Source organism: Hemitrygon akajei, chromosome 8 (assembly GCF_048418815.1).
Source record: "Hemitrygon akajei chromosome 8, sHemAka1.3, whole genome shotgun sequence".
Taxonomy (NCBI): domain Eukaryota; kingdom Metazoa; phylum Chordata; class Chondrichthyes; order Myliobatiformes; family Dasyatidae; genus Hemitrygon; species Hemitrygon akajei.
In genome coordinates, this window is record NC_133131.1 from 127702732 (window position 1) to 127721982 (window position 19251).

General features: G+C 38.9%; 1 protein-coding gene across 3 annotated transcripts in view; it reads left to right on the forward strand.

Moving 5' to 3' along the window:
* Positions 1–18673, forward strand: part of LOC140732249 (alpha-2,8-sialyltransferase 8F-like) — a 65092-nt gene extending 46419 nt beyond the window's left edge. Inside the window, exons 6-8 of one of the 3 annotated variants that reach the window (XR_012100026.1) lie at positions 2762–2851; positions 14400–14529; positions 15039–15170. Coding sequence is in view for 2 of the 3 variants with exons in the window: in XM_073054596.1 (XP_072910697.1) it covers positions 2762–2851; positions 15039–15510 (562 nt within the window). In the remaining variant the exon portion in view is untranslated. Of the gene's footprint in view, positions 1–2761; positions 2852–8784; positions 9098–14399; positions 14530–15038 lie in introns of those variants that run through there. The other 2 variants (XM_073054596.1, XM_073054597.1) reach the window with 2 other exon arrangements.
* Positions 18674–19251: the final 578 nt, after the last annotated feature.

Here is a 19251-nt window from a genome sequence, read left to right on the forward strand (position 1 = left end):
TTAGGTGGCGATGGATTGGTTGATGACCTGTCAATCGCCTGATTCAGACAGCAATTAAAGTCACCGCCCATGATCAACTTATATTCATTCAGATTTGGTAGCTCAGAAAAAAGCTTCTTAAAAAATTCAGGACTGTCTAAATTAGGTGTGTATACACACACCACAGATACCTTTTGACCGCACAATAAACCAGTAACAATTAAATATCTTCCAATCGAACCAGTAATAGTATTAAGATGTACAAAAGGGATTTTAGAGTTGACAAAAATAGATACCCCTCTAACTTTATTAGTCGATAAAGAATGATATAAAGGGTCTTTCCAGAATTTGAAAAAGTGATCTTCATTCTGTCTCCGTACATGAGTTTCTTGCGCAAAAATAATATCTGCATTAAGTGTTTTTAATTTCTTAAAAATCTTTTAACGCTTAATAGGATGATTCACGCCATTCAGATTCCAAGAGATTATATTAATTTTACTAACATCCATGTTTAAGATTTAATTTAAACTTTTATAAAGAAAACTATTGTGCAAGCGTACATTAACTCAAAAGGAACAGATTTGACCAGAAGTGACGACATATTTGAGAGAAAATGTCCATCAATAGGACCGCCCAATCAAGAAAAATATTATAATCACAAAGAGTAAGGGTCCCTGAACAGATCCCTGAGACACTCCACTGTTGACCGACCTCCATGCAGAATAGGACCCGTCTACAACCACTCTTTGCCTTCTGCGGGCAAGCCAGTTCTGGATCCACAACGCAATGTCCCCTTGGATCCCATGTCTCCTTACTTTCTCAATAAGCCTTGCACTGGGTACCATCAAATGCCTTGCTGAAATCCATACTGTTGAACCTACTGTTCTTCCTTCATCAATGTGTTTAGTCACATCCTCAAAAAATTCTATCAGACTCATAAGGCACGAACTGCCCTTGACAAAGCCATGCTGTCTATTCCTAATCAGACTATACCTCTCCAAATGTTCGTAAATCCTGCCTCTCAGGATCTTCTCCATCAACTTAACAACCACTGAGGTAAGACTCACTGATCTATAATTTCCTGGACTATCTGTACCCCCTTTCTTGAATAAAAAAACAACATCCACAACCCTCCAATCCTCTGGAACCTCTCCAGTCCCCATTGATGATGCAAAGATTATCACCAGAGGCTCAGCAATCTCCTCCCTTGCCTCCCACAGTAGCCTGGGATACACGTCATCCAGTCCCGGTGACTTACGCAACTTGATACTTTCCAAAAGCTCCAGCACAACCTCTTTCTTAATATCTACATGCTCAAGCTTTTCAGTCTGCTGCAGTCATCACTACTATTACCAAGATCCTTATTCATAGTGAATACTCAAGTAAAGTATTCATTAAGTACCTCTGCTATTTCCTCCGGTTCCATACACACATTCCCACTGTCACACTTGATAGGTCCTATTCTTTCACGCTTTATCCTCTTGCTCTTCACATACTTATACAATGCCTTGGGGTTTTTCTTAATCCTACCTGCCAAGGCCTTCTCATGGCCCCTTCTGGCGCTCCTAATTTCCTTCTTAAATTCCTTCCTAGTAGCTTTATAATCTTCTCGATCTCTAACATTACCTAGCTCTCTAAACCTTCTGTAAGCTTTTCTTTTCTTCTTGACTAGATTTATTACAGCCTTTGTTCACCACAATTCCTGTACCCTACCATAACTTCCCTGTCTCATTGGTACATACCTATGCAGAACTCCACACAAATATCCCCTCAAGATATGCCTCATTTATTCCATACATTTCCCTGAGAACATCTGTTTCCAATTTAAGCTTCCAGTTTCCTGCCTGATAGCTGTATAATTTCCCTTACTCCGACTAAATGCTTTTCTAACTTGTCTGTTCCTATCTCTGTCCAATACTATTGTAACTGAGATAGAATTATGATCACTATCTTCAAAATGCTCTCCCATTGAGAGATCTGACACCTGACCAGGTTCATTTCCCAATACCAAATTAAGTACAGCCTCTTCTCTTGTAGGCTTATCTACATATTGTGTCAAGAAACCTTCCTGCACACACCTAACAAACGCCACCCCATCTAAACCCTTTGTTCCAGGGAGATGCCAATCAATATTTGGGAAATTAAAATCTCCCATCATGACAACTCTGTTATTATTAAACCTTTCCAGGATCTGTTTCCCTATCTGCTCCTCAATATCCCTGTTACTACTGGGCTGCCTATTAAAAAAACCCAGTAAAGTTATTGACCCCTTCCTGTTCCAAACCTCCACCCACCAAGACTCCGTAGACAATCCCTCCATGACATTCACCTTTTCTGCAGCCGTGACTCTATCTCTGATCAACAGTGCCACGCCACACCTCTTTTGCCACACTCCCTGTCCTTTCGGAAACAACTAAAACCCGGTACTTGAAGTAACCATTCCTGTTCCTGAGCTATCTAAGTCTCTGTAATGGCCACCACATCATAGCTCCAAGCACTGAACCACGCTCTAAGCTCATCCACTTTGTTCACAACACTTCTTGCGCTAAAATAGACATATCTCAAGCCTTCAGTCTGAGCGTGTCCCTTCTCTATCACCTGCCTATCCTCCCTCTTGCACTGTCTACAAGCTTTCTCTATTTGTGAGCCAACCTCCTCTTCGGAAGTCATGCTATGTTCTGTGCATTTACTGCTTTTCATTAGTGTTTATCATCAGAGTAATGATTATGTTTTTATTGTGCTGTATTAAATGGAAAAGATATTTGTATAAATTTATTTGCAGATGCAATATTCCACCAATCAAGGATTATAAAGATGATGTGGGAACCAAAACGGACATGGTGACATTAAACCCAAGTATTCTTAGAAAAAGGTGATTATGTATAAATATTTAAAATTAAACCAAAAGTATAGAGACAAAGACGATGTAAAGAATATTGAATAAGTAAAAATAGGTTTAGGAAATATGATGTATTTTTTAACAACACATTTTCGGAAATCTTACCAATTTTCTTTCACCCTTTGCCAGCTGGGATTTTCCTCTTTATATTTGAATGCCAGAAATTCCATGCATTGCCTAATCTCCCCTCTGATCCAGATTTAGCTGAGTTCTGCCTCATTCACAGGCTGTTTTACATCAGGTGATCCATCTTTAAGAGAAGGTTACCTGTGATTGGGTGAACCATGACATGTTGCTGCTGGGGATTGCTGCTATGTATAAAGTGGTTGAAAGATACTCCAAGGGAACCTGAGAATTGGAAATTATTTGAATTTACTCTTCTCACCACCAAACATTTCCTGAACTAATAATCTATTTGAGCAAACGATCAACCATAAAAGGGCTTGAGTATATCTAGCTGCTTAATCAGTATCTATCATTACTGGCAGGTAACAGAAGCTGATGTAACATGGCTGACCTCAGTCCAACAGATTGCAGCTCCAGTTTCTGCATTGCTGAGCTCTGCTTAAATCTAGCCTTTGATCAGCTTGAGACAATCTGAAATCTTCACTGCAAATGAGGGAATTTATTATATGATGCAAGATCCCGGTTTAATTATTAAGTTCAAAGTTCAGAAGTTCAAAGTATATATACATCTTACATCCTTGAGATTTGTCAATGAACAGGCAGCCATGAAACATAAAATAACCCATTAACAAGAAGAATTAGCAAGAACTGGTGAGCATATAAAGCACAGACTCTATTTGCATGGTGCCATATATTGAAAAGGAAATTGAAATTGAAATGGTAAGGTTTGTTAATGTAGTTTGAGACTTGTCAAGTACTGTGATAATGGAACTGAACATGTGAGGGAGCATGGAATCGAGAGTGAGAAATAAAGGCATATTCAGAGCCTGTAGCATCGAACCATGATGTATGCACTATCTAATTAAGTATTAATATAGGTTGCAAATACATAACAGTGGGGTCAATGATACAGATGTTTAAGGTAAGTTTAACATTAATTGATGAGAATGGAGAAATCTGGGTTCCAAAACTTCCAATGTTTTATGGAGCCAGCTACACTAGGTCTGAGATGGAAGCAGTGGCTCTCCTCATTTGAACTTTAAGCCGACAGTAAAACCCAGTCTCTTTGAAAAAGAGGTACCGCCTTGCAGAGCGGTCCTTGTGGAAGCAGTCGTTGTCTGAGTCATCTGTGTCAGAGTAGGAAGGCTTTGGCTCAAACAGGACTTCAGCGAGAACAGGTGGCGTCTAGGTAAGTTCACTTCTTACTTCTTCTTCAACTCTAGAATGAATAGGGGGTGTTCCTTCTGTCAGTATTCTGTTCTGGGTTTCAGATCTGGGATTTCCAATGGAGTCCCAGCATCCACGATGGCCACATCTGTGCCAGGTGCATCAAGATGCATTTCCTTAGAGACTGTGTTAGGGAACTGGAGCTGCAGCTCAATGACCTTCAGCTTGTTAGGGAAAGTGAGGCAGTGATAGACAGGAGCTACAGGGAGGTAGCCACCCCAAGGGTACAGGAGAGAGATAAATAGGTGACTGTTAGGAGAGGGAAGGGGGGGGGGACATCAGATAATGGAGGACAACTCTGTGGCAGTCCTCCTCAACAGTAAGTACTTCATTTTGAGTACTATTGGGCAGGGGGAGAACAGTCTACCTGGGGAAAGCAACAGTGGCCATGCCTCTGGCATTGAATCTGGCCCAGTGGCTCAGAAGGCACGGAACTGAAGAGGATTGCAGCAGTTATGGGGGACTCTATAGTCATGGAGACAGATCAACACTTCGGTGGATGCAAAAAGGAAACACAGTTGGTAGTTTGCCTCCCAGATGCCAGGATCCGTGATGTTTCTGAAGACGTCCACAATATCCAGAAAAGGAAGGGTGAGCAGCCAGAAGTCATTGGACATATTGGTACCAGTGACACAGGAAGAAGAAGGGAAGAGGTCCTCATAAAAGAATATAGGGGTTAGGAAGGAAGTTGAGAAGCAGGACCTCAAGGTTAGTAATCTCGAATTTGCAACCTGTGCTACGCAAATGTGAGGAGAAGAATAGAATGAAGTGGCAGATAAATGTGTGGCTGAAGAATTGGAGCAGGGGACAGGGATTCTGTTTTTTGGATAATTGGGATCTCTTCGGGGCAGGTGGAAACTGTAGAAAAGGGACCAGTTGCATTTGATTCCCAGGGGGACCAATATTCATCTGGGACCTCCATCCACACCATCGGCTGCCACGAAATCCTGATGTTCCTTCTCCCACGATGCTTTCAGTGTGAGAGGCATGCCTCTCAGGCCCTTTGTAAATCTTCCCCTTCTTCCCTTAAACCTACGTCCTCTAGTATTCAATTCCCTTTTCCTGGGAAAAGACTGTGACTGTCTACCTTATCGAAGCCACTTATAATTCTATAGTCCTTGAAAAGGCACTCCTCCACTCTGTTTACTCTTGGGAAAACAGTTCCAGTCTTCCCAATTCTTTATAAGTCAAGCCCTCCAGTCCAGGCAATATCGTTGTGAATGTTCTTCTTCACCCCCTCTTTCTTTAAGCAAACCTGTTTTATAGTGTGGAAACTATAACTACACATATTCCTACAAGCATAATCTAACCAAAGATTTGTACAGCTGTATTTCTTCCAGAACCTAGATTCAAATTTTGTACTTTTAAAAAACTGCTTTAGTCACTCATCTCATTGGATAATCTTGTTTGTTTTTGCCCTTGAGCTTTTACCTTCTAAGGGCATTAACTTTAGCTATAAATGCCATCTTATTTGCTCTTCATTCAACCTGCGAACACCGTGACAACAAAAGTGCATACATCAGGATGTTCGTTATCAACTACAGCTCGGCATTCAACACCATCATCCCTCACAACTAATCAATAAGCTTCAAGGCTTTGGCCTCAATACCTCCTTGTATGGTTGGATCCTCAGTTTCCTCACTAGCAGACCCCAGTCAGTTTGAATTAGCAACAACATCTCCTCCATAATTTCCATCGGCAAAGGTGCACTACAAGGCTATTTGCTTAGCCCACTGCTCGACTCGCTTTACACATGACTGTGTGGCAAAGCACAGCTCTAATGAAATATTCACGTTTGCTAATGACACCACTGTTGTCCAGGCTGAATCAAAGGTGGTGATAAATGAGCATATAGGAGGGAGGTTGAAAATCTGGCTGAGTGGTGACTCAACAACAACCTCTTATTTAATATCAGCAAGTCCAGGAGCTGATAATTGACTTCAGAAGGAGGAAACCAGAAGGTCCGTGAGCCAGTCCTCATCAGAGCATCAGAAATGGAAAGGGTCATCAGCAAATTTAAATTCCTCGATGTTAACATTTCAGAGGATCAGTCCTGGGCTCAGCACCTCTACTTCCTTAGGAGTTTGCAAAGATTTGGTATGACATCTAAAACTTTGACACACTTCTATAGATGTGTGGTGGATAATATATCGACTCACTGCATCACAGTCTGGTATGAAACAGCAATGCCCTTGAAAGGAAAATCCTACAAAATGTCATGAATATGGCCCAGTCCATCACGGGTAAAACCCTCCTCACCGTTGAGCACATCTACACGAAATGTTGTTGCAGGAAAGCAACATCCATCATCAGGGACCCCCATCACACAGGTTATGCTCTTGTCTAACTGCTGCCATCAGGAAGAATGTACAGAAGCCTCAGGACTGACACAATGAGGTTCAGGAATAGTTAATAACTCTCAATCATCAGGCTCTTGAACCAAAGGAGATAGCTTCACTCAACTTCACTTGCCCTGTCACTGAAATATTCCCACAACCTATGGACTCACTTTCAACGACTCTTCATCTCTTCTCGATATTTTTGTTTATTTATTTATGATTATTATCAATTTCTTTTTGCATTTGCACAGTTTGTTACTTTTTACATACTGGTTGAATGCCCAAGTTGCTGCCATCCTTCAATGATTCTATTACGGTTATTATTCCATTAGGGATTTATTGATAATGCCTGCAAGAAAATGAATCTCAGAGTTGAATATGGTAACACACTGTATTTGTACTTTGATAATAAATTTACTTTGAACTTTGGGGTCTAGCCAGCATTAGCAGAGCAAAATAAGCATTAAGAAGTAAATAGAATTCGTGCAGTGACAAATACCGGTGTCAGAGATATTCTATTCCTATTAATAAAACAAAGTTTAAGAGGCATTGAGAGAAGCACATGAATAGGCAAAAATGAAGTGATTTAGACCATGGTCAGCTCATAATACAATGGTCCAAATGACCTGTTCTTATTCTGTGCTGTTCTAAGTTTTAAAGGAAGTTGTTAAGAAAGCAAATACCCCCACCCCCCTCATCACTGAGGACATACCCTCTTCTCATTGCTACCATCAAGGAGGAGGTGCATGAGCCTCCTTGATGTGAAGACACACATGCAATGTTTCAGGGACAGTATCTTCCCCTCTGCTATTAGATTTCTGAATGGAAAATGAACCCAAGAACACCACCTCAGTATTCTTTCCTGTCCTTTTTCCTTAACTTATTTAATGTTCTTCTCTGTATATACTTACTGTAATTTTTTATTGTTATGTGTTGCAATGTACTGCTGCCACCAAGTAACTAATTTCACAAAATATGCCAGTGATACGATACCTGAGTCTGATTCTGAAATTGCAGCTTCTTCTCTAATTATTATTATTCTCTTAAATTAGGAATCATTCCTTCAGATTGCAAAATGTGCACGAGGAAAATCAGGGTGTTTTATATCAGTTAATTCAAATTAGCCAGGAGGACAAATTAAAGACAAATTCACTGCCCAAGATGATAGTCTTCAAATGAAATCCTAAATAAGGAAAGAATCAGATGAGGTGTCTGATTCATGTCTGATGAGGTGTGGCTAGCGTAATTGGCAGGGCAATATCTGTAGTCTTCCAGAAGGCACTCAATGAAATTCTTCATAAGAGGTCATCAACTAAAGCTGAAATTGAAAGCACATTATTCACTTAACTAGGAAATTCACTGAACATCAGGAGTCAGAGGATAAGGAAATGAAGAAATACTCAAGTTGTCTTTCGTATCCTGCAGACACCTATGTTGGGTCCACAGATACTGTAGATACAACTGATGATGGAAAGTACGCAAGTTTGGTGATGTCTTGAATATTGGAATCACGGAAAAATAATATTATGAAGTGACATTGAGATAGGGAAATTGAAAAATGCAGGTAAATTTGTAAAGGATTTAATGATGTTTCCAATTTTGGTAAGGAAACACTTTTGCTGCTGCTAACAGAATGATAGTACCACACATTCCAACAAAATATGTGCTTGCTTTGAGAATGTGATTTTGTGTTTACTGGGGCTATAAAGTGATCACACTTTGATATTCTAAACAGCAGAGGACTACTTCAAAGAGGAGATAGAGCAGATGGGAATGGGTCACATTGTTGTGGATGTGAGATCATTCTGGGTGAGGATGGTAGATATCTTTATTTAATGGGCATTAGTAAACAAAACACCTTTATCATACTATGTCTGCTGACGCTGGTTAAAAAGCAAAGTGGTTAATGCATGAAACACTCATCAGGTGAAGCCACAGCTGTGGAGTAAGAAACAATATTAACATTTCAGGTCAAACATCCTTTTTCAGAACTAGAAAAGTGAGGAAATAGTCTCTCTCTCCATACCTGCTGGCTTGTTTGTTGAATATTTACAATGCTTTCAATTTCTGTTCCAGACTACCATCATCAGTTTTATCTGATTTTTGAATGTTAATGTTAACTTTCAATGTGTGTTAATTAACTAAATTTAATATTTAAATTTAAATTTGGCTGATGTGGGGATACCAGTTAACATCCTGGATTCATGATTCCAGATCCCAAGATTCACTCGTCCAGTAACAAGAAGTCATGCAAGTTAATAGATTCCAAACTTATTTTTGCCAAGTTGGAATTGCATTCTTTTTTTAAAATAAATTTTTAAATTAGTTTTTCAAAACATTTTACAAAATTAAAACCCCCAAATCCCAGTGGGGAGCATTAATACAGTGCAAGATTAAGCACACAATAACAATATGCTACAAAGGAAGAGAGTTAAACAAAAAAGCACCTAAATTAAAGACAAGTGAGCTTAGTGTCCTCCCCAAGCCCCACAACACAAGAAAAAAAAACAACAACTCCAGACCAACCACCACACAGTATTAAGAGTATAAGTCCGGACAGTCAAACTCCCAGACTGTGAATACACTTAGTAACAAAGGATAATAATGCCTACTACCAGAAAAAAAAGGGAGCTGAAAGCAAGGGACCGAAAAGAAGAAAAAAAAAAGAAAAAAAAAAACCCTAGTCAAAAGGAAGGTTATGAAAGTACTCGATAAAAGGTCCCCAGACCTTATGGAACTTTAGATCCGAATTAAGAACTGAATAATGAATTTTTTCGAGGTCCAAGCAGGCCATAATGTCGTTAAGCCATTGCGCATGAGTGGGTGGGGCAACATCTCTCCATCTAAGGAGGATCAGGCGTCTCGCCAGGAGAGAGGCAAAGGATAGTATTCGGCATTTGGTCGGACCCAGACATACATCTGTCTCGCCCCAAAAACCGAACAGAGCAATTAAGGGGTTAGGTTCTAGGTGCTGATTCAGAATACCCGATAATGTAGTGAAGACATCTTTCCAGAATTTCTCCAAGCTAGGACAGAACCAGTACATGTGGATGAGAGAGGCCACGCCCCTCTTGCATTTATCACAGAGCGGACTAATGCCAGGGTAGAATCGAGATAGTTTAGATTTAGACAGATGGGCTCTATGAACAATCTTAAACTGTAAGAGGCAATGGCGAGCACAAAGGGAGGTTGAGTTAACCGATTTGAGAACTGAGTCCCAGCTCTCCTCGGATAAGGAGATATTTATATCCTGCTCCCAGGCCATTTTAATTTTATCCACAGGGGCCCGTCGTAAGGCTGCTAGTTTATCTCGGATAATTGAAATTAAACCTTTACCTAGTGGATTAATGGAAAGAAATAGGTCCATAGCATTTTTCACAGGCATTTCAGGAAAGTTAGGAATTAAAGGAGCAGTAAAGTGTCGGATTTGGAGATATCTGAAAAAGTGAGCGTTAGGCAGGTTGAACTTAACGGAGAGCTGCTGAAAAGAAGCGAAGCGATTATCAATGAAGAGATCTTGAAAATGTCTAATGCCCTTCCTGTACCAAACATGGAATGCTGAATCGTACGTAGTAGGTAAAAAAAAGGTGATTATGTGTGACAGGGCTAGAAACGGAAAACCCCTGGAAACCATAGCATTTCCTGAACTGAGCCCATATACGCAAAGTGTGTCTAACCAGAGGATTAGCTATTGATCTGGGCAGACTGCTAGGGAGTGCAGAGTCAAGAAGTGCAGATATAGATAATTCTTTAGTGGAGCTCAACTCCATTGCCACCCAGTTAGGGCACTCGGGTTGACCGTGGAAGAAAGACCAGAAGGCAGCACAACATATATTAGCTGCCCAGTAATATAAGCGAAAGTTAGGTAAAGCCATGCCACCCTCTTTTTTAGATTTTTGGAGGTGGATTTTATTAATTCTAGAGTGCTTATTCTGCCACAGATATGACAAAATAATAGAGTCTAAGGAATCAAAAAAAGATTTAGGAATAAAAATTGGGATAGATTGAAATAAGTATAAAAATTTGGGGAGAACATACATTTTAACAACATTAATACGACCTACCAAGGACATAGATAGAGGTGACCATTGTACCAGACTCTGTTTTATAGCATATGAAAGATTGACAAAGTTTTCACGAAAGAGATCTTTAAACTTCCTTGTGACTGTAATTCCAAGATAAGTAAATTGATTATGGACTACTTTAAAAGGGAGATCACAAAATATTAGTTCTTGTGCTTCTTTATTAATTGGGAAAAGTTCACTCTTATGTAAGTTGAGTTTATAGCCAGAGATCTGGCTAAACTGGTCAAGAAGTGAAAACATTGGAGGTAAGGATGTAGACGGATTTGAGAGAAAGAGTAATAAGTCATCAGCATAGAGAGAAACTTTATGCTCAACACCCCCTCTCCAAATCCCGGTCAATTCAGGACAATTTCGAAATGCTATCGCCAGAGGTTCTATAGCCAAATCAAAGAGAAAGGGACTTAAGGGGCATCCCTGACGGGTGCCATGTTTGAGATTAAATACTTGGGATTTCTGAAAATTAGTTAGAACAGAAGCAGTAGGACACAGGTACAGCAATTGGATCCAAGAGATGAAACTTTGGCCGAGGTCAAATTTTTCTAAGACTGCAAAAAGCTAGTTCCACTCTATACGGTCAAATGCTTTCTCCGCATCAAGGGAGATAACACATTCAGGAGTCCCAGTTGGAACTGAGTATAAAATGTTAAATAGACGCCGAATGTTAAAAAAAGGGAGACGGTTTTTAATAAAGCCTGTTTGGTCATCAGAGATAATGGAGGGAATAACGGTTTCTAATCTATGAGCCAACACTTTAGCTAAGATCTTTACATCAACATTGAGCAGAGAGATCGGCCTGTACGAGGAACACTCTGTTGGGTCTTTGCCCTTTTTTAAAAGAAGAATAATAGATGCCTCATTGAAAGAGGGTGGCAATTTGCTGTAATTAAATGAGTCAGATAATACTGAAAGTAACTGAGGAGAAAGAAGTGAGGAGAATGATTTATAAAACTCCACAGGGAACCCATCAGGTCCAGGAGATTTCCCTGAGGACAGTGCAGAAATTGCAAAAGATATTTCTTCTGGTGATATAGGCGCATTGAGTTTGGCTTTGAAATCAGATGAAAGTGAGGGGATATTCAGATTCTGTAAAAATTGATCCACAGAGATTTTGTCATTCAGGGATTCAGAGGAATAAAGCCGAGAATAAAAATTTTTAAATGCGTCATTAATTTCTAAATGATCCGATGTAAAGTCTCCATTCTCCTTCCGGATCTTTGTAATATGTTGTTTGGCTTTGGAACGCCTCAGCTGATTGGCTAGGAATTTACCAGACTTATCCCCATGAATGTAAAAGCGGGTCTTGCTTTTGAGAAGTTGGCGTTCGACAGGTTGAGTGGACAGAAGGTTAAATTTAGTTTGGAGTTCAACGCGCTTCTTGTATAATTCAGGGTTCTTAGTTTGGGCATATATTTGATCCAAATCTTTAATCTGGTTAATGAGGTCTGCTTGATCTGCACGGGATCTTCTATTGAGATTTGCTGTGTAAGAGATTATTTGACCCTTCAGATATGCTTTCATGGCATCCCAGACAATCTGGGATGGCACTTCAGGTGATGTATTAGTGTTAAAATAAAAGGTTATCTGGTCCTTAATAAATTTTATGAAATCATCATCCGATAGTAAAGTTGAATTGAACCGCCAGTGTTTGTTCCTCTGAGGGAGACCAGGAAAGTTCAGAGAGAGGGTGATTGGGGCATGGTCAGAAATCAGTATACTCTGATAGTCACAAGAGTGGGCAAATGGGATAAGTTGGTTATCGAGTAAGAAATAGTCAATTCTAGTGAAGGTATGGTGAACATGTGAGAAAAAAGAATAATCTCTCTCCATAGGATGGAGGAAACGCCATATATCAGAGATACCAAAATTAGAGAGAAACGATTGAATAGCTAAGGCAGATTTAGTAGGTGATCTGGTAACAGAGGACGATCGGTCCAGTTTAGGATCCAACCAACAGTTGAAGTCACCACCCAATATAAGAGAGCATGAGTTTAAGTCTGGTAGTGAGGAAAAAAACCGTTCAAAAAAGTTAACATCATCAAAGTTGGGGGCATACAGGTTTGCTAGTGCAACTTTAGTGTTATATAGTTTACCAGAAACAATAATAAAACGGCCATTTGTATCAGATATTTTATTATGGAGTTCAAAAGGAATATTTGAGTTAATAAGAATGGAAACTCCCCTAGCTTTAGCGGCAAAGGATGAATGAAAATGTTGACCCGCCCACTTTGACAGAAGCTGGGAGTTATCAAAACAACGAATATGAGTTTCTTGGAGGAAAGCAATGTCAGTTTTGAGTTGTTTAATATGTGAGAATACCTTCCTCCTTTTAACAGGGTGGTTCAGTCCCTTTACATTCCAGCTCACGAATTTAAGTGCACTAGCCATTATCAATTACTAATGCATAAAAGGCAGCAGGCATATAAAAAATCAAGCAGTACAATAGCAGTCTGGGAGCAGAGATGTAAACATAGATTCATAAGGTCAAAATATAAACATGTCCTAAGCAATAAAGAGATGTTGGAACTGGAAAACCCACCCCATCCGCACAACCCAAAACTAGACGGCTACCAAAACAAGTAGCTAGCTCTACCAAAAAAATTAACCCAAATACAACTTCCAGATCTGTGTCATTAACAACAGTTCCGTATAAATACTATAGCAAATAATAACTAGTTTATGCACTAGAAAACATAACTACAGATTAGAACACCTTCTGCAGAAATATACAACTTAATACAGAGAAAATCGGAAGAAAACCAAAACTCACCTACCCACGAAAAATTATAGAAGAATAAAGTAAGAGAAAGGGAAAAAAAGGTAAGAAGGAAGAAGAAAAAAGAAGAGGAAGAGGAAAATTATAAATTCAAGACGAGTATTTATCAACCATTTACAGAGAAGGGAGAGAAAAATTCAGAGATTAGAAAAAAGGGGTGAAGAAAAGAAAAAGATAAAATAAATAAATATTTAAAGCAAAGGAAAAATAAATCAGCAGTTGAACCGTGAACCGACAAACAGGGAGGCCGTCACTAAAGACTTCGAACCTCCAAAACAAGTTAGAATTAGTTGTAGAACTCTGTGGGTAAAGTTATACAAGAATAAAAATAGGTTACACACACACCAAATCCCGGGAGAGATTGTCAACAGCCCTTAAAGTTTCAATGAATAATGTCTGAGTGATTCAAGTGAATTCCGAGTCCAGAGAAAGTAATTTTACTACGAGGAGTACTTATCCACCATTTTAGGAGGTCCGATCAGATTCCGAAGATGACTGGATAGCCGGAAGACTTGCCACAAACGCTTCAGCTTCCTTTTGCTGATTTGAACCACTTGAATTCCCCGGTATTAAGCTTGATTCATAGATCAGCAGGGTTACGAAGGGAAGGTTTGAAACCACGATCAAAAAGCACTTTCATTACGCCTTTAAACTCAGCGCGCATCTTTAAGGTCTGGGGTGCAAAATCTTCCACAAAGTGAATGGTTGTATCCTAGAAAGAAAAAGAACCTCTGCGACGTGCCTCCACAATCAGATTGTGTTTTACCTGGTATTGATGGAAACACAAGACTACTGGTCGTGGACGGGAGCCCAGAATTCCGGGGGGAACGTAAACTCTGTGTGCCCGTTCGAGCTCGGGCGGCTTCGGAAGCAAATCTTTCCCGAATAACTCACAGAGAAACTGGGGGAAAAACTTCACGGTTGGTCCCTTTTCAGTCGCCTCTGGTAATCCCAGAATTCTGATTTTGCAGCGTCTGCTACGATTTTCGAGATCCACCATTTTGGAAAGAAGTTTATTAGATTTTTCCTCTAAGCTGGAACAGAGAGTCTCCAAGTATTGAACACGACTTTCTAAATCTTCGGAAGTCGAATCGACGCGAGGTAGGTGTTCAGCATGTTTGTCCTCTTTATCGTTGATCCGATCCATTTTGTCTTCTAACTGTTTGAAAGCGGTTTTAAATTCCTTTAAGATTTCGTCTCGGAGCTTTCCCAGCGCCGCCAGGGTCTCGTCCGACGGGGTCATAGTTTCTTTTCTCCCGGATTTAGAACTCTTGCTAGACATTGTAAGTTAGATATATTCACAGGCAAGTAAGAGATACCGAAATAATTCCTAACTAAGGTTTAAAAAATGGAGACATTTAGTGCAAAGGTAGCGACAGTAACGGAACAAAAGTTCGGAGCAGCTAAACAATCGCCATCTTACCGGAAGTCCAGAATTGCATTCTGAAGCTGTGGATGGCACTATTAACACCTGTTTCATGGCCAGTATCAAGATCACCCAATTTATTTAGCCCCAGACTGCCTGCACAATTCCCTTTGGTTGTGTTGACTATTGAAGTTACTTTGACAGACTGATAGTATTCCTATAAACAATACTGTTTATCTTACAGATTTCGAAGTCTAAATTCAAGACGAAAGCCATTTATGGACCACGTATCCATCTATAAAAATGCCTTGATTCTGCTGCCTGCATTTACTTATTCATCTGATACTTCAATCTCATTTAAAGTGTCCTTCACACTTCAAGACTTTGGAGCCAAACAACAGGCAATATTTTTAAGTCCATCGTACCAGAAATCACTTACTCAATTCTGGAAAGCTCAAGGTATAGGCGAAACGTCTCTTTCCTCTGGTCTCATACTATTAAGTGTAGCATTGGAAATGTGTGAAGAAGTCTGGGTATATGGGTTCTGGCCCTTCTCCAAAGATGTAGCTGGAAACCAGTTGTTCCATCATTACTATGATAATATGATGCCAAAGAAAGTTCACTCATTTTCTAATGAATTTTACAAACTACTACTGCTTCACATGAAAGGGGTTGTGAAAGTGAAAGCAGGTCAATGTGAAAAATCCTCTGTGTAAGTCACTTCTTAGGATTTATTTTTTGAAAGAGGTTATAACTAACATGTACATTGGTAAGTCTTCCCTAATGGTGGGTGATGTAGACAGAAAAAATAAACACAACTCAGTTATTCAATGCTTGGCAATCAATCACCATTTCTCTGCAGTAATCCAAAATGTTATGATTCTCTTAAAATCCAAAAATCTTTGATCTCTTGTTTGATGACACCTAGTGACCAAACCTGAGTAGTGGCCACAATGAGCAACTTCCTGTCCACTCGAATGTTAGTGCTGGTTCTTACCCACCCATTCCTGGCATCAAAACCAATCACTGGAGCTTTCTTTCTAATATCAGGCTCAGTCCAGCCCCACTTTAGTCTCCTGAATTGACCCATTCTCCATCCTCCAATGTTGACACTAAAATTTTTCAGTTTTCTCAGTGGATGGAGGAAAAATCAGCAACTGCAGTATATGAACTACATCACTAAGGACCAGAATTGTAGGAAGCAACATAGTCTCTTTATCAGAGGCTACAGGAGTAGCTGGAGAAAGAGAATGTTGGCTGTGGCGATAGAGGTACAAAGTTAAGTGAGTCAGAATGACAGATGTTCAGAGGCGGACATTAATGAGTGTAGAAGAAAAGAGTGGGTGTAAAGAGTTGGAGAGGAGATGGGGATGAAGGGATAGCAAGGTAAGGAAATCACGGTGGGAGAGTGTTGATGGGAAAGGGGAAGAGAGCCAGATTGGTGTGTGGATGTGATGAGCAAAACCAAGACAGACAGAAAAGAGGAGAAAATACAGTGAAAGAGGAATAAAGCAAAGACATGATAATGGGTGAATGTGTGAGAGATGGAGGTAAAATTGAGGGTAAGAGACAAAAGGAATGAAAAGGATTAGATGAACCCACACTCTTCTCAGTTCCCTTGAACCTCTTTTTCTTTCCACACCCACTCCCTGTCACTCTCCACCATTCCTCTTTCATTCTGTTGCCTCCCTGCTCAATTTCTCTCTTCATCTTTCCGGGCATATGAGAGAGCATCCAGGGCAGCAGGAAAGTAAGGAAAGAGAATGGGACTGTTTGGATTTACTTCAGAGAACTAAGATGAACCCAAGGAACCCAACGGCCTGTCATAATTAAAAAAAAATGCATGTGCACCAGTGTTCACTAATTTCTAACCATTAAAAATGAATTAGTTTTGACCTTGTTTGAATTTACTCTCACATCCGATCCAAGGTAACTGTGGCTCTTCTGTCAGTAAAATAGTAAATAAAAGCTGTTTTTTTTCCCTAAAGTGAAGTCACCAAAGATGTCAAGGCAGCTCCCACATTAGATTAAACAGAGAGTAATAGTATTTGGAGATGCGTATAGTGAGGAAACAGATGGTAAGATTAAATTATTTTACTGATTGAGGAAAATTAATCTCCACACAGAAAACTTCTGAAGATTTGAAGCTGATTTAATTAGAGTGTACACTTGTGAAGCATTTTTGTCCACAGACTGGAGAATCTAGAACTAAGATAAGGGGTCAGCAACTTAGAATAGAAGGAAGGAGAAACTTCTTAACTCAGAAGAAACTTAACTTAGAGTTCCAAATTAGAACTCTCCATACATGGGAACCCTGAGCATACTTTATAATGACAAATTTGGATGTGTCCTAGCAGTTTGGCAATTTTGAGGTGGGGAAAGTAATAGATGAGCCACAGTTTCATTAAATAGAGAAGCAGAATTTACAGAAGCCTAAGAAGGAGGGCGGCTTGGCTCTACCAAACTTAAGATTTTACTATTGGGCAGTTAATATACGGTATTTAATATTCTGGACACAAGAATCGACTAGAGCTGCTTGCCCACAATGGGTAAATTTGGAATGTAAATCTGTGCAAGATTTTTCACTGATTTCAATCTTAGGATCTTCACTTCCTTTTTCGTTATTTAAAATGAATAAACAGATAACTAATCCCATAGTCAAGTATGCATTACGAATTTGGTTTCAATTTCGTAAATTTTTTGGCTTGAATAAGTTTATGCTGTCATGTCCTATAATATCTAACTACTTCTTTCGGCCTTCATCTATAGATCAAGCTTTTCTCTTATGGAAAACAAAAGGTATAACATGTTTTCGTGATCTGTTTTTGGATGATAACATTATGTCCTTTGAACAGCTATCTAATAAATATAATTTACCTAAAACCCATTTTTTTTTAGATATTTGCAAGTCAGAAATTTTTTGTATAATGAATTAAAGTCTTTTTTGAAAGAATGTCCATTGGACATTACAGAAAGAATTTTAGCCCTCAATCCTTGTCAAAAGGGTTTAGTAGCTATCATTTATAATATGATTATGAGTGTACAGCCAGATGTATCAGAAAAAATTAAGAAGGAATGGCAAGAAGAATTGCATTGTCCTATATCTACTGAGCAATGGGAAAATTTTTTATCATTGGTAAATTCGTCCTCTATTTGTGCTAAACATGCCCTAATACAATTTAAGGTTGTACATAGAGCTCACATGTCTAAAGATAAACTTGCTCGATTTTATTCTTATGTTAATTCAGCCTGTGACAGATGTCATTCTGATGTTGCTTCATTGACTCATATGTTCTGGTCTTGTCCTTGTTTACAAAATTATTGGAAAGATATTTTTAATATTATTTCAAGAGTTTTAAATATCAATTTCCAACCGCATCCTTTTACTGCAATTTTTGGTTTACCAATGATAGAGAATAATCGTCTATCCGCTTCATCTCAATGAATGATTGCATTTGTTACATTGATGGCTAGAAGATCTATTTTACTGAATTGGAAAGAAATTAACCCTCCAACTGTATTTCAGTGGTTTTCTCAAACTATTTCTTGTTTGAGTTTAGAAAAAATTAGAAGCGTGGTTTTTGATTCTTCAGTTAAATTTGAGGAAACTTGGAGACCATTTATTCAACATTTTCATATGAGTTAAATGGTCTGATCCTAAACCTTACTGTTATTATCCTTAATTATTTGGATGGAGGTTCGGAGTTATCAGCACTACTGTATGTATTTAACATTATGCAATTGCCCATGTTGGTTAGTTTTTTTTTAAAGTTTTCTTTTAGTTTTTTTTGGTTTTTTTTTTCTCTTTTTCGATTCTTTTACATTAATACTATGAGTTTGGGAGGCCTTATATATTGATTATTATATATCTGATTGTCTATTTAAACTATTAATTATGTACTCTCAAATGTTTTGTATTCATATTTCACTTACGTTTTTCTTAAAATTAATAAAAAGATTTAAAAAGAAAGAAAGAAAGAAAGAGAAGCAGACTCGAGGGTCCATTAGGTCATCTTCTGTTTGCTATTCTTGTTTCCATATGCTTTAGTTTTCAGAAGGACTGTAATTGCGGCTCGGTTGCTATGGTAAGGGATTTATAATTGGATAACCAAAAATGGATCTATTAAGACATATCTCAGCAATACATTTCAACATGGGGTCTTCTATGAACATTATCGATTTTTTTAAAGACCTGAAGATCCTGATAAGATCGCATGTTATACTTCAGGGTGTACAGACAAACTTATGTAATTGAAGTTAAAAATTTAAACTACAGACATTGGAAAGCTGAAATAAAAATTGAAAATGTTGGAAACAGTTAGCAAGTCAGGCAATACTTAGGGAAAGAGAATCAAAATTACTAGCTCAGGTAGAAGATTCTTGGCCAGAACTCAGAAAGAGAGAAAACATTTATTTGATGTTGCAGGGAGAGGTAGGATAACCCCAATGAGCTGAAA